At 45.5% G+C, this 15,439-nt stretch overlaps 1 protein-coding gene across 2 annotated transcripts in view; it reads right to left on the reverse strand.

The window, feature by feature from the left end:
• Lrmda (leucine rich melanocyte differentiation associated) overlaps nucleotides 1–15,439 on the reverse strand; it is a 1,025,541-nt gene that overhangs the window by 414,899 nt on the left and 595,203 nt on the right. The window contains exons 5-6 of one of the 2 annotated variants that reach the window (XM_028879788.2): nucleotides 6,157–6,274; nucleotides 3,992–4,562 (exon numbers count right to left, since the gene is read on the reverse strand). In XM_028879788.2, the coding sequence (XP_028735621.1) occupies nucleotides 4,323–4,562; nucleotides 6,157–6,274 (358 nt within the window). In that variant the 3' untranslated portion in view covers nucleotides 3,992–4,322. Of the gene's footprint in view, nucleotides 1–3,991; nucleotides 4,563–6,156; nucleotides 6,275–15,439 lie in introns of those variants that run through there. The other variant, XM_028879789.2, reaches the window with a different exon arrangement.

Raw genomic sequence — 15,439 nt, forward strand, 5'->3', positions numbered from 1 at the left:
GAACAATGCTCTGAAGGCATTTCCTCAAGACAGGAGATGCCACGGTGTGAACCAACAGCGATACACAATCCATCAGAGATTTCCCCCTCAAACGAATGTGACAAACAGTAGAGTCGGGAACAATAATGAAAAATAAACAAACCACAAATGTTTGGCTCCCAAAGCTGTTTCTAAACATGTTGCCTAAGCATTTTCCAAAAAAGAAATTAATTAAAAAAATTTTCCTTCTCTTTAAAAAGTAACTGAAAATAGAATTTGAGTGTGTCTCAAGACAAGAAACATCTGTGCAGAAACAGAAACAAAGCACAGAACACAAACACAGTTAGGTTGTTAGAAACATCTAGAAAATCAAATGACATTTATAGCTTTTGTTCTGGATGTTTGGCACTGCAGAGAACTTCGGACTTATGTTGGCTAACTATCTAGTTAACTACATGAACTATACATGTGGCTTACAAAAATTTGTTTATGAAAAGACCTAGATTTATATAAAATGCAGTTTAAATGTTCATAATTTTTATAAATCTAGAGATAGCCTCTGATTGACTTTTATTTTAATTTTAATTAATTAATTTATGTATATGGATGTTTTGCCCGAGTATATGTATTTGTAGCATATGTGTATCTGGTGCCAGTATAGGCTAGTACAGGGCATCTGATAACCTGGAACTAGAGTCACAGACCAGCATTTGTGAGCCAGCATTTGGGTGCTAAGAATCAATCCCAAGTCCTTTAGAAGAGTACACAGTGATCTTAACTGCTGAGCCATCTCACAGCCCTTTGAAAAGCTGTTTCATATGTTTGTACTTGGGTTAAGGGTAACTGAAGAGATCAAAGACATATGTACATTAGTTTAGAATAACATAAAATTTATGAAAACACTAGATTAAGCATCAAAATAATCTGATTTCACGACCCAAAGCAAGCCACTCAGCAGGGTTCCATGTAAGGGCAGATAATCACTATGGCAGCAGTTACAAAGGAGGAATAGCCTTTTTGTTTTATGTAGACTTGTAAGAGCCCCAACATACTTCTGAGAAAAGCACTTCTTCATTTTCCAAGCCTTACAAGAAGGAGGTGTGTTCTGACAGACAGAAGGAGAAGTTGGGAGCACATTTGGGAATGGGCTACAGGAGTTACAGACCACACCCTCGCCTCACCCAGAACTGCTGCTCAAGAGGAAAACTGGGAGACGGAGAGTATGGCAGCCACAGGTCTTCTCCTCAACTCCAGGTAGATCTGGAACAGTAAACAGCCAACCCAGAATCTGTCTCTTGGGCTAATCCACAGGCTTACTAACTAAGTAAGGACCATTCACCAACTAAGGCAATGATCTTCTCTCCATCTAGAGATGGTCAGGCTTTCGGGATGAATCTCTCAAGGGGTTTTGCTGTCCATGGTTCCTGCCCTCAGTAAGGACTGACTGAGCCTTTGCTATAAGCCAAGCATGTGTGCTGCAGGATGGAAGAAAACAGGCCCCGTTCACAGCTTCAGGGAGCTGGTATCTCAGAAATGGGGGGCCTCCTCACCAACAAAGAACTGGATTCCCTTAATTCCACTTCCTGTCATTAACTCACGTTGTCTTGCCCCTTAGAAACTCCTAAAGGCCAGATGAGGAAAACTGACTTCACATAGGAGAATTTGTACCTGACCACGAATGTCAAGATTGGGACTACATGGAGCAGTCATAGGACCAGGTGATTCTTGGACACAGGAATAGTCCATATGTAGTTTAGGATGAGAACTGAGCGTATTTCCAGGGCAGGTACACTGAAGCTTATTCCTTTGCCAATTTACTTCTCTCCCTCTCTTCCCCCCTCCCTCTTTCCTCTCCTGTCTTCCCACCTCACCTTTCTCAATATCTGAAGACACAATAATCACTACAACACAAGGTAGCCAAAGCTTTACACATATGCAAGTCACACATAACACGTTCTGGGAACCCAGGCATGCTCCATAAGGAATGCAGAATACCGGTTCACATTAAGACTCAAACATAGACACTAACCTCACTTTCACTGTACGGAAATGACCAAAGAAACAAGCAAAGTCATATGTACCTAAATGCTTTCCAACAGAGGCCATGATGCTCGGCCCAGTGCCCCCTGTGTCTACGCCCCCCATGGTTCCTCTACAGTTCCAAAGATTAAACAGTCGGCAGCCAACTTTGTGTATGTGCATGTAAACAAGAGGGCTCGGCTTTAAATAATTATGTCAAAGAAATGACAACTGTGCTCTTTGCCAGAACAGGGATGAATAATTACAAAGCCAGGACATAATTAAGCAATTGTGACTGTCGGGATGTTGAGCTGCTTCTCTGATGTGCAGGGCTGGTGTGTCGCCATCCGCGCCCTCCTGGACAGGCTTCTGTGTCCCTTTGATCTTCATTACCCAGTGCAGCAATGGGGGTCGTGGTCTGGTCATTCCAGATGCCTTCCCTGGGGCCCCTGAGCTTCTCGGTGTCTACTTCAATGCTCACGCTAATGACATGATGATTCGATGGCCAATATTTGACTAAGATGGATATTTTCTTTAAAATTCTGGGAAATGAGTAAATCCTAACTGTTGTAGGTCCATTAAACACCCCCCCTCTCTCTCTCACAGAGAGAGAGAGAGAGACAGAGAGAGAGAGACAGAGACAGACAGACAGACAGAGAAAGAGTTTGTGCCTGTGTGTCTGAAAAAGCCCACTGTAACATCAGCTATCAGTTTGTCAAAAATGACAGCATCTTTCCACAGAACAATTCAAACTCAGAAGAAAGACAGCTTTGAGTCAACAAAAGGCAAAGCACAGTCACAGAGGCAAAATGTTTCATCAGGAGCAAGAGTTGGAGAGAACTTGGCCTCAAGTGTCCAGGCCTGCCAGGTACCAAAGTCAGACCTCAGTGATACAGGAAGTTGGTTAGTTCCTGGCTGGCTTTGCATTTGCGTCAGCGGAGAACACCCAGACTGCCCGTTCCCTACCTCGAAGGCAAGGGCTGTGATTGGAGAGGCATTTTCCACCCTCCCAAATACTTTATGTCAGGAATAAAATGAAAACAGCTCCCCAAATCACAACCTCCTTGATCATCCATCAGAACTTTGTGCTGAATAAGCACAACAGGCCCCTGCTGCCCCAGAACGGACAGAAGCCAACTTGAGATTCCGCTTCTGTTATGAAAAATAGGTCTTCAGCAAGAGTGCACGGCGCAGCTCTAGCAATTTGAGGGAAGGAAATTGCTCTCTACTTAGAAGCCGACTCCAGGTGTACACATGCCTCCCAGAACATACATATGCATATTTACACACAGAGAGATAGGATATATATATATACCAGCATAGGAACAAGCATGTGTCTTTACACATGGCAAACAGGCAAGAAGCAGCCTTCTGAACACCCAGTTTATTAATTCAACAAAGAACTCATTTGGCTTCTTTCTATCCACAGGAAAAATACTACCGCATGTCTTAGAAAATAGCAGACAAAAGGGAATTGCCTGTCATTCAGCAGACATGTGCAGTATGATAAACCAGTAATATCGTAGAGTCTTCTTGGAATACTGAAGGATCATCATCACATAGAACACTTAACCAGAACCCCAAGACTGCTATGCCTCATCAGGACCTCAGGCTTCTGCCTCTCTCCCAGATCCCTCACCCACAAAGCAACAGAAGGGATCTCTGAGGTCCATTCCAGTTAGAACATGGTGTGATTCTAGGGAAAGAAAAGCCAAGATCCCCATGCTGCTTTGTCAAGGGCATTTTTGTCTCTCTCCTGAAATAATTAATGGGCATTTTTAAGTGTAATGCAGTTAGTAAGGGCATTTGAGTCAATCACACAAACATGTGCTAATTCTATAATTGATTGGAAGCTAATTGGGAACTCTGCAGAGCACTGTTGCTGATGTCGCTAATGATTCAGACAGCTGATGGCAGGTTTTAAGGACACCCCCCGCCCCCCCCCCCCCCCCGCCCATCATGCTCAAAGGCAAGAGGGGATTCCGGCTCTCTCATCTCCATACCACAAAACAGTCCATCCCCACCTGTCTTCCTCTCTCAGACTCTCTTGGGTAGTTTCATGTTTGCCAAGACATCCCCAGGGAAAATATTGATATCTCTCTCTCTCTCTCTCTCTCTCTCTCTCTCTCTCTCTCTCTCTCTCTCTCTCTCTCTCTCCAAGGATAAAACAGCAAAGTGAGAAAGGCCAGGCCCCATGTCAGATATAAGGGTAAAATTCCAGCTCAAGAATTTGTGACCAAGTGCCCTTGGGCCACCCAATGATCTGCTCTGAGTCAGTGGTCCTTCCTTTCTTCTATGTGTACAGGGTTCTGAGACACAGAACCTTAAGAGGGAGACAGGCACATACAGAATATAACATCCCAGTACATGGCCAGCTTCTTCAGCTTTCCATTGGCGGTGTCCCAGCTTCCAGTCCCAAAGCAAAGGAGGGAAAGATGAATAGAGATCTGGGTGGAAGTGGAGGGTGGGGAGGGCAGGGTGGCCAGGCTCTGACCCCAGGGGAGCACAAAGACTTCATCTGCTGCACTTGGCTGGGGTTGGTGATGTTGGCTGGCTCTGAAATCCTAAGAAAAGAGGAGAAAAAGAGAGAAAGGAAAGAAGGGAGGAAGAAAAGAAGCCAGGAGATAAATTCTTTCATTTGGACAAAATGGCAAACGCTGGAATAACTAAAGGCAGTCATGTGCACTATGTCAGGCTGATGCTCCAATCAGGAGAACTGTTAACACTTTAATAGCTATGAAATGAATCACTCAATTAATTCTCCACATGCTGAAACAGGTAACAATACATTTATCTGCCAGAATTATACCCTCCATATCATATATTTCCACAACTGTTAGCAATTTCATTCAGCATAACAGGAAATCAGTCGCACCTCATGGATTCAGGGGAAGAAGTGGCCTGAGGTCTGCTGCCAACAGCATAACTTGATGGAAGAGGTTTCATTGTTCTGCTCTGTTTTGGAGCTGTTTGGCTTTGCTTCCCTGCTTAATCACTTCCAATGCATGCACAGAGGGCTATAAGTCACCGGGTGAGGACAAACTAGACCTTCAGGATTCCTATGCCAGCATTTTTAACATAGAGCTGCAATTTCATGGGCAGTAACTAAGGCTCTCCACAGTGCTCCAGGGTAGTGAAGTTTCTAGAAAGGGGTCACCATCAGGGTCAGAGAATCCACTCGCCATGCTCAGACTTCTTAGAAGGGCCCAAATGTCTCCCAGAGAGATTATTGTGAGCATCCTTCAAACTTCCTTGTGTCTGGATCCAGGACTCCAAACCAACTCTCCCAATAAATCCTGCTCAACTGTATGTAGGGCAGCCCCAACACACCACCAGAAAACACTGCCCACTGTGGTAAGGACTCCTCATGGAACTGAAGAACCTTCATCTCTGATAGAAGAAAATTACTCCCTTTTAGTACCAAGAAACAAGAGGCCCCTCCAAAGGACAAGAGGGATTGCATCCACCCCCAGAGACACAAAATTGCCAGTGTGTTCTTTTTCAGCTCTAGACCTGCTGAGAAGAAAGCATTGAGGAGGCCTAAAATACACCTGTGGAACTTCACAGAGCTCCCTTCATGTTTCTGCGCCTCTCACTCACTTTTCCATTGCTATGCTAAGATATCACAACCAAGGCAACTCATAGAAGAAACCGTTCATTGCAGGCTGAGAGTTTCAGAGGGTGAGTCCATGATCATCATGACAGGGAGCATGGCAGGAATCAGGCATGGCATGGTCCTGGGGCAGTAGCTGAGAGCTTACTTCCTGATCCATGTAACTGGAAATGGCAAGGGCTTTTGAAACTTCAAAACCCACCCACCCCCAGTGGCATATTCCTCCAATAAGCCAACACTTCCTAATCCTTCCCAAACAGTTTGATCACTTGGAGACCAGTATCCAAAACCATGAGTCTATGGGAGCTATTTTCATTTAAACCACCACATTGTGTTATATATAAGGTCTCCTTAGACTGAGTGATGGGGAGACTCAAATTCTATCCAGTCAATTTCATGACTGGCCAGCTCTGCATCTGTGAATGAAGCCTGGTGTGAGATCACAACTGCTTTCTAAATGCACAGGAAGACATCACCCATGCTTCTTGGAGCAACCAACAGAGTAAGATATAAACCCCACAGGAAATCTGGACGTAGCAACTCACCTTGGGCTTCACCACCTTCATGAAGGCCCCTCTGACCAATGCCTCCTCTCGTTCTTGTCTGGTGACTTTCTGGGCATCCAGAAACTTCAAATTGGGCAACTTGTGCAGAACAAAGCACCTGGGAGAAAAAGGCAGAAATGACTCAAGAAAGCTGGAGTGACAGCCTCAGGGATGTGGGTCATGTGTCCGAACCTTGGGAGTCCACATCACAAGGCTCTAAGGATCTAGAACTTAGCCACTCCCTTTTTCCCTCTCCCCCAAAACAGCTTTTTCCTCTTCAGGGGAAATTTGAAGGGTTGTAATTTATAGAGACATACAACCAAATATCAGGGGTGATTGCATGTGACTCAAGGGTGGATACACCGCTCATTAGAACTAGGCAGCTAGTAGGGGTCCCTTTCTTCCATTCTGGGAAATGGGCCCTGCTTCAGCATGGAAAGTTCTCAGCAAGACTAACTTAAATCTTGATCAGGTTGTACCATAGATGTGACTACCACTAATAGGAGGCATGTGTACCACTCTCATTATTGATACAATTGATTTGCACCTTGGAGCTGAGGCTGGAGGCCAGGATTTCCTAGACAGGACCTTAAATGAGACCCACTAAGCTGGATGGCTTTGGGGTAGAAGTAGGGCATGCACGTAGCTAAGAACTGCTTCCTTCACCGATGATTCAAGACAGTCTTAAGTACTTTCTATCATCACTTCTGTGTGATTTCCACAATGTAGTTCAGAGATGATCTCTGTCGAGGAGAAACAGGAAGCAGAGGATATTTCTAGGGTCTCAATATCCAGCAAACACAGGGTAGCTTCTGTTCCCTTAGAAATAATCATTAGTACCCCTTATGGACCACCAAGGATAAGCCAATGGCCATGTGTGTGACAAATTGCCCTCAAACAGATGTGTATAAAGGGTATTGACAAGTTGATGCACTCGGCCAGGGTATATGTTTATAAATGTATAAATATATAGACAGTTAATAAGTGAATAAATATATAGACACTCGCCTATACTTTCTTGTCAGCAACAGTCATCAGCCCGCTTGCTTCCCATCAAGACCACATTCTCTATCTAGCAAATGAGCCATGGTTTGGGGTCTCTTTCGCTTTCAAAGACAAGGTGAACACCCAACATCAAGAGCAATGGACAGTCTCTAAAGAAACCCATCCCTTACTGCACTCCCCTCCTCAGAATTCTCTCATTTTCCAAATCCCAACCCCAGTCTACTTCTCACCTCTAACCTGTAGTGATGTCTCCATTCTAAAGACTCCTAGAAGACACCATCAGCATCCAGTCCAACACACTGTCATTTTCTAGTTATTTCCTTGTTGTTCAAGTAATGGCTATCCTGACAAACCCCAACCTTCTTCAAGGCTTATCTTTATTATAGCTTGGAAACTAAGGCAAGAATGGATCCAACAGCCTACCCATTCATTGCAGCTGCACAGACATTCCTTGAGTGCCTACTACCTGCTAGGCTCGAGGGATCCAGAAACGATGATGAGACCTCTCCACTCTCAGAGGATTCCTCACTGTAACTGGAAATATGTCCTGATACACAACCAACTAGAAATCAGCAAGGCTGAGCTATGGTTGTTGTTGTTATGAGAAAACCGAGAATAACCAAAAACTAAAGAGAAAAGGAGGGATACGCCATCTCAAACAGGCTTCAGAGAAGCAAATTCAAAAGCAACCCACTTAAAATTTTATCAGTATAAATAGTACTTGGGCATGCACTGCGCCTCCCTCTCCACTGGAGCCTTGGGTTCCCAGAGCCCCCTCCCCCATCCATAAGGTAATTCCATGCCACCAAGTGACCTTTATAAGCTTACTCAGGTAAAAGACCTGGCTATCACTCAAAAGCCAGAGACAGCAGTTTAAAGGCCCCCTGGACGCTTAAAGTCAAAACATATTGAAATTATTTTGTAATTAACTTTAATTAATTCACTTATGAATTAATTTATTATTTCATGTGCATGAGCAAGCACTTGGGCACTGGGCATAGGTCAAAGGCCAATATTCCAGAGCCAGTTCTCGCCTTCGACTTACTTATGTAGGGTCTCTCTTTTGATTTTCAGTACTGTGTACTATAGGTTAGCTGGCCCACGAGCTTTTGGGTTCCTGTCTCTGCCTTGCATCTCCCTGTGGGAGTGCCTGGGATTAGAGATGTGCACCACCACAGTCCCAGGTCACCAGGTTTGTGTGGGCCCCTGAAATTCCTTTACAGTCCATCCCAAGACCAGAAGTCCTATAATCAATCTCTCCTCTCCTCTCCCTCTCTCCCTCCCTCCCTCCCTCCCTCCCTCCCTCCCTTCCTCTCTCTCTCTCTCCCTCCCACCCTCCCTCCCTTCCTCTCTCTCTCTCTCCCTCCCTCCCTCCCTCCCACATTCCTCCTGCTTCCTCCCTGGCCTCACTCTATCACCCCTTTCCTTTTCTCCCTAAGCCCCTCCCTAACCCCTCCCCACACCTCTGATCTTATCCAAAGCGAGGCAAAGGGCTCCTATGTTCTTTCTACCCTTGAGCAGAATTCCCACCGGCCTCAGACTGTCAGAGAAAACTTCCATCTCCTGCTTATACTGGCGAAGTCTTGATGACAACAGACTCTTTCAAATCGAGACATGTACAGACAGAAACAATATGTCAGGAGTGACGCTCCAAAGAGTAAAGACACCCACTAAGTGTAGGGTGGGAAAAGATGAATATTCAGGTGAGGACAACATCGGTATTAGAAAATCAGCCGATGTTTAATGATGGAGTGAAAGATGCCTTCATGGGGCTGCCAGGAACGGCGATGACAACAGACCGTGCATTGTCATTTCGCCTCACTTTGGATCACAGCTCTGAAATCAAAGGAGGAAGACAGAGAGGTGCTGGCTTTTAAGCTAGTTAAAAATTTTTAGATGACAAAGAGCTGCTGTTTCCAGACATTCTTCTTATAGTCAAAGAGACAGCCTATGACACAGGCTGCCAATCACCCCTAGACGCTGAGTGACTTCGCTTCCATCCTAAGGGCCACTGTGAGTTCCCAGAGAAGAGGGTTATGCAACCTGTTAGGATCAGAGTGTGGGCCCTGGCTGGATAACAAACCAGATACGCTACCCACTCTCAGTAGACCAATTCAAGAGACAGAGTAATAGTGAAAAGCAGAAAAAGGAGGTACATTCAGTGTGGCAATTGGGAAAAGGAACAAGGAGATCCGATGACTCCCCAAGTCCATCTTTATGGTCCTAAGATGATATTTAGTTTTAAATAGAGGGCCAGGGGTATGCATAGCTAAGCAGTTCTGTCCAAGGAAGGGTTCTGCCTATCACCCCTTGTCTCAGCTCGGGCATCTCCTGCAATACAGACTGACGAGCTATAAATTTCTTTCTGGAAGACAAGCTCCCTCTGGTTGGAAGCTTCCAGGCTTTTCCTTCTTCTAGCACAAGATTCTGAAGGAAATTCCAGTTTCTTGGAACCTATAGACTGATAGCCAGAGGGAAGGGCACATGTGACTCTTTAGAATATCTTCATCCCGCGGGGCCTGTGAGATGTTGCTCAGTTTGATTTTGATCCCTGTGGCCCACAGCAGAAGGAAAGAATGATTCCTCCGAGTCAACCCATGACCTCCACATGTACTCTGTGGTAAGCAAACACCCCCAACACCCATCATACATGTATATATACACATATACACAAATAATAAATGATATTTTTAGATTTTTTAAATGGGGCTAGAGATATAATTTCATAGTTAAGGGCACTTTGTGTTCTTCCAGAAGAACTAAGTTCAGTTACTAGCATCCATGACAGGAGGCTCCCAACAAACGTAACTGTAGCTCCAGACAGTCTGACACCCTCTTCTCACCTCAGTGGGCATCCACATACGTGTAGCATATACTCACACGTACACAGAGACATATACACAAAAATTAAGATTTCAGTTGTTTTTTTTTTTTTTTTTTTTTTTTTTTTTTTTTTAAATCAAGGAGCTGTGCAGGATGCTCAGAAGGTGAGGAACCACAGCAGATGACCTCTGCCCTCACCACATCCCACGTTCTAGCACAGCGTTTACATGCTAGCACAGTGGTTCTTGACTTTGAGCAGGCATTCTCGTGACCCACGGGCTTGTTAAGCACAGACGCAGACGCCAGCCCATCCCCAGAGCTCCTTACTGAGGCGATCTGGACCGAGGCCTGAAATTTATGTTTCTAATAAGTTCCCAGGTGATGCCGTCACTGCTGCCATCCTGCTGAGAACCAATGTCCTAGTGAAACAACACCACAAGGACTAATAGTTGGGAAATTATGAGCGCAATGAGGCAGCCAGGAGTCTCCTTCCCAGTTCAGGGAACAGTCTGCCCTGCCCCAGCACCTGCGCTACACAGAGCCCAGCTAACAGTCACATTCACCAGGGCTTCCTCTCTCCTGGTGACTTAGAATAGGCTCCAGCAGCCCCGCCAAGTGATAAGCCAGCGGGCTTCCAGCCTGCCTGTCCCTTGCTGGTCTTGGGAGATCTATTTCCCTTTGTTCTAGGTCATGTCAGAGTGTCAAAAGCGGCAGCTTCAATCCTGAGTGTAATACAAGTTTGCCATAAAAACACAAGAGCAGATTGCCGAAGCCCCAGAACGAAGGCTTTTACAATATCAATTCAACCCTTGTAAATTTAATCCAGGGTTATTTGTTGCACCCAAATCTCTTTACTGTGATGTATGACTTAGTTACCGGGGTTATCACAGCCGTATCCTAAAGTTGCATAGTACATAAAACATTTCAGTTACCAATGCGGGGAGGTTAACTCCCCCAGATAACCCGCAATCACAAAGGTTAGTCCCGATGACATCCCTCTGTCAGCTCACAGGAGCTATTGATGGTCCAATCAGTTTGTTTTGAAGGAAAAGAACAACAAGAGGCCAGTAAACTTATTCAGACTGTCAACAGGGGCTATGGGGAATGGGACTTGCAGGTAAGTAATTCTGGGTGTTTTAAGGCTATTATCAAACAGCAATGGTCGAAGGAAGAGACAGCTACTAATAACACAGAAGGCAGCCATCATAAACCACTTTATGGCAGAGCCCCCCTGTCCATAAATCCTGTGACACCCGGAGACAGCTTCAGATTTATAAAACTGCTTGTTAAGCCAGGGCACTCCTTAATGAGAAGAGATCAGTCTAACTGAAGTCTCACATCCCTAGCTGAAAAGGATAACTCCAATTTTCCTGACCTTCTCAAGGTGGCTGGGCGGAAGCCCCCGGGTCTAGAGGTTGTGGGACTTAGAGCCCCTGTTGGCTATGATAGGGAAGGGGATGTTATCAGGATGGCAGGGGATCCAGCAAAGGTGCTTAAAGACCCATTTGTCCCCGAGTGGAGACAGAGTTCCTGAAAATGAGAAGCCATCTCCCAGAGATTATCAGGGTCCCTCTCTCCTCATGTAAAATGGTAGATTTTCTTAAAGGACGCTTTAAGGACAAAGCTAAAACTGGGAGGAGGAAGGAACAACTCCAATCCTTTTGTTATTATTAAAAAAATCAATTTGTTTTTGCTCTGATATCAATGGCATTATTATTATTATTAATAATATTGTTGTTGTTATTATTATTAGCCTTGATGTCAAAAAGAAAGGAAAGGATTCTCTTGTCCTGCCAACTCCAGAAGAATTGCCTGCTCCCCAGTAACAGCATGAACCACAGAAAAACACTATGGATCTCTAGGTTCTGCTGGTGGTGTTGGAAGCCCTGTGTCTTTTACCAAAACAGTTCAAGATTCTCATGGGTTCTTAGGAGAACCAGACTCCGGAGTGCTGAGTGGCTTCTCCATGGCATTTATGGCATCCAATGCTTCTCCATGTTATTTCCTGACACCTTCTCACCCATGGACCAGGAGTGCAGAGACAGGGTGCAATTTTCTGCCGCTCTCCCTGGTGCCCTGAAGGCAGCCATGGATGACCCTCTCCCTGTTCAATCCCCCACAAAGCTCACCAGGATGGGACAAGGCTGTCAACAAAGCCTCCTGACTCTTTGCTGTCAACTGGATCACATCAACTCTGTTTAATAATACTGGTCAACTGCCAAAGGTGTTGGATCAGTAAGAGAAACCACCAATGGCTTATGTGCAGCTTCTTTAAGAGACCAGAGCTCTTAAAGACTAAGGAGAGAAATGTAAAAGAAGATAGGCCACCATGATGAAAAGCTGGGTGAGGGAATTTTCAAGGCAGAGCAGAGGGCTCAGGCTATGAGACTCTGAGCTGCCCTTCAGAGCCTCGGTTTCTCTATCTGAGCCATGAGAATGAGCATCCGCCTCCTTAAAACACGGCTTCACTTGGATTCTCTGTGCTCAAAGCTGACTGACAATAAATGCACCCATATGGTCTCTTCCTAGTATACCAACCAGTTTCAACCATGCCTTGCATAACCACCCCCTCCCAACTCCAGGGAGAGAAAGACAGCCAGAAAACACCACTGAAGACCAAGGCACGATGAAGAAACAGAGTGGGACAGCTCAGGATGCTCTGAGGGACAACAGTGATCTCACTCTAATGAGCTGAGGTGAGCTCACCTACAGCATTAATGAACTGGCCCGCCAACTGGAAAAGGCCAGCTGATTGTGCTCACAGTTCCCCAACAGCATGTTTGAAGTCTCCGTGCAAACAATACACCCACAGGACAGTCCAAGGCCCTGCTGTATGGAGGCTAACCAGCAATTACTGTGTGGGCTTCTGTCACTTTGATCTCTGGGTCGCGACCTTTGCTTTCTTGTGATCATCAAAGCCGAGACTGCAGATTAGCTGGGGAATGTTAGCTGGGTTATATAAGCCACAGGTTTTACAGCTCCCATTTAGTGGGAAACAGCCTTGGGTGGTAGTCCAAGGTGGCCCCAGACACCACCGGAGGGTCCCTCCCACCTTCCTTTTGGTGGAGTGCTACAGACACTGGGCAGGCCTCAGGGCTGCTGCCTACCAGGGAACAAAGAAAAGGCATCATATATTAAATAATTGAAAGTTTTAAGGAATACAGAGGGACCTGCTTGGTGTGTGTGTGTGTGTGTGTGTGTGTGTGTGTGTGTGTGTGTGTGTGTGTGTGTGAGCCCTGAAGGAACAGAAATTGAAAGAAAACGCACACCAGAGCGAGTCACAAAAGAACAGCCCCAAGCCTGGGAGCCCAGATTTCTTATTTGAAAGGTGACATTGAGCATTTATTCTCTGTTGACTTTCAGCCATCATTCTTCCTGAAGAAAAAGGGGGAAAAAGTCAAGAAAGTGTTATCATCTAGGGGTCTTGATGGGTTTGTTTTCTCTGCCAGGTAGAGAATTAGAAGGCAGGAAATATCTGGAGCGAGACAGGTAGAGGCAGAGAAATCTTGCACACAGCAAACAGGAGCAGGACAGAATGAGCAGCTGAAGACAGGCTTTTATCGGGGTGAGGAAACATGCATACAGCAGCAGGCACATTGAGGAAAAGACCCTCCACAAGGCAGAGGGACTCGGGAAGCCACAGCCCAGGCTTTAAGGGTTTTAAGGGTCTTTGAGGGGAGTCTTTCTCCCCTAGTTTAGGTTGGTCAGTTTGAACACAGGCAGGAAAGCTGATAGATAGGTCCATACCTTTGGGGTAAGCATGTCCTGACATGGCTTGAACTTGTCCATAGGCCAGGCATCATGGTGGTGGATAAAAAGTCTTTGTTTGAAGCTGACAGGCTTTCCTCTCAGGTCAGGAGTATGAGGAAGAAGCTGGCCATCTTGGAATTTCATCATCTATTATCTGGTCATGGCCCTGCTCTCTGTTGTCTGTCTGTCTACAAGGAAATGTGTCTATCTCCTGGTCCCTCAAAAGAACTGCCAGGAAAGACAAAGGTAAACTATTCTGAGTGTCCAGGTCTCCCGCCCTGACTTACTACGTTGATGTTGGGTGGTGTCAAAATCTGCAAGAGGCCCAAGTTCCTATCCAGTCAACACTCCTCCCAGAACAGCAGCACTGTGTCCATACAGGGAAACACGGGTGGCTTTAAGGTGATAAGGTGGCCATGGCCATGTCTCAGCCATGAGCCATGGGAAATGGCAAAGGGAACCCTGGACACAGTTCCAGCGCACTGCTCAACCACACAGAGGTATGTTCATGGTCACAGAGAAAGGCAAGGAGCTTGTTTTACTGTGGGGATGTATGACAAGAAAATCCAACTGGGCACACAGGGGTTCGTTAACTGGGGAAACCAAAGGGGCGGGGCTCTGGGGCAAAAGGCAGACAGATAGACGGACAGCACACTGTACATAAACCTAGACACTTCCCACCCCAGGTCTGGTGGTTGGCCACAACACAAACTACACCTGAGCTGAAACCTTTGAAATCAACATCTCCCATGGGAAGGAAACAACACTCATGCTTGTTTTGATGGACAGCTAGGTGGCATAAATATTGCATCATGTGACCACAGAGGACGCCAATCAATAGGATTTTTTTTTTTTCAACAGCACTAAATGAACCACAGGTTCTTGCTTCTGAATTCACTCCTTTAAGGTTCCCACTATTGCTTAAATGATTAACAGGAGAAGTATTGTCAGAAAATACACTTAAGGTGAAAAACAGTAAACTGTAGAAATATCATTCACTGCTTAAGCCATTTCCTAGCAAAAAAATGTCGTATAAATTTACATAGAGTCTCCACTATGACGATCTAGGTAACAGTCAGAAAAAAAGTAGACCTCACACTTTGTGGATGAAGAGGCATGAAAATAGTTTACCCAACTCAGGGAAGGCAGCCAGCTGTACCTCTTTGTATAAATGCATATGCCACAGGAACTCTGAATTCAAAGTCATATTGTGAAACCCTACAGTTTCTCAGGGGTAAGTGAATCATCCCCCCTGCCCCGGGATAAAGAGAGTAGAGCCGCCGAAAGACCACAGAGCTGAGCAGCATCTGGCCCTCATCTCCCTCTTCCAAAGGCAGGGTGAGTACTTACCAAGTCAACAATAAAAAAAAAAATGAATACAAGATTTAAAGACATTACAGAACCGACCTAGCACTTCCCCTTATGATGTAGTGAAGGTGTAACTAGGTAGGAACACAGTTACGGTCTCTATGGTCCCTGGTTGCTGCCTTTTCTCCAAGTATGAGGAGCTAGAAGTCACTGTGTAGATGACTTATGGGGTTTCAAAGGCAATTGTGGCTAGATGTGATTTGGGCTGTGTGTGAGCTCTAGAATCCAGTCCCTCATGGCAACACTGTCATAAATACACTAACAAACAGCCTTCTCGGCTCCATCTCTCACAACTTGCCAACAGCACAGACCTGGGATGGGAGGACATGCTTGGGGG

The sequence above is a fragment of the Peromyscus leucopus genome, chromosome 9 (assembly GCF_004664715.2).
Source record: "Peromyscus leucopus breed LL Stock chromosome 9, UCI_PerLeu_2.1, whole genome shotgun sequence".
NCBI classification, from domain to species: domain Eukaryota; kingdom Metazoa; phylum Chordata; class Mammalia; order Rodentia; family Cricetidae; genus Peromyscus; species Peromyscus leucopus.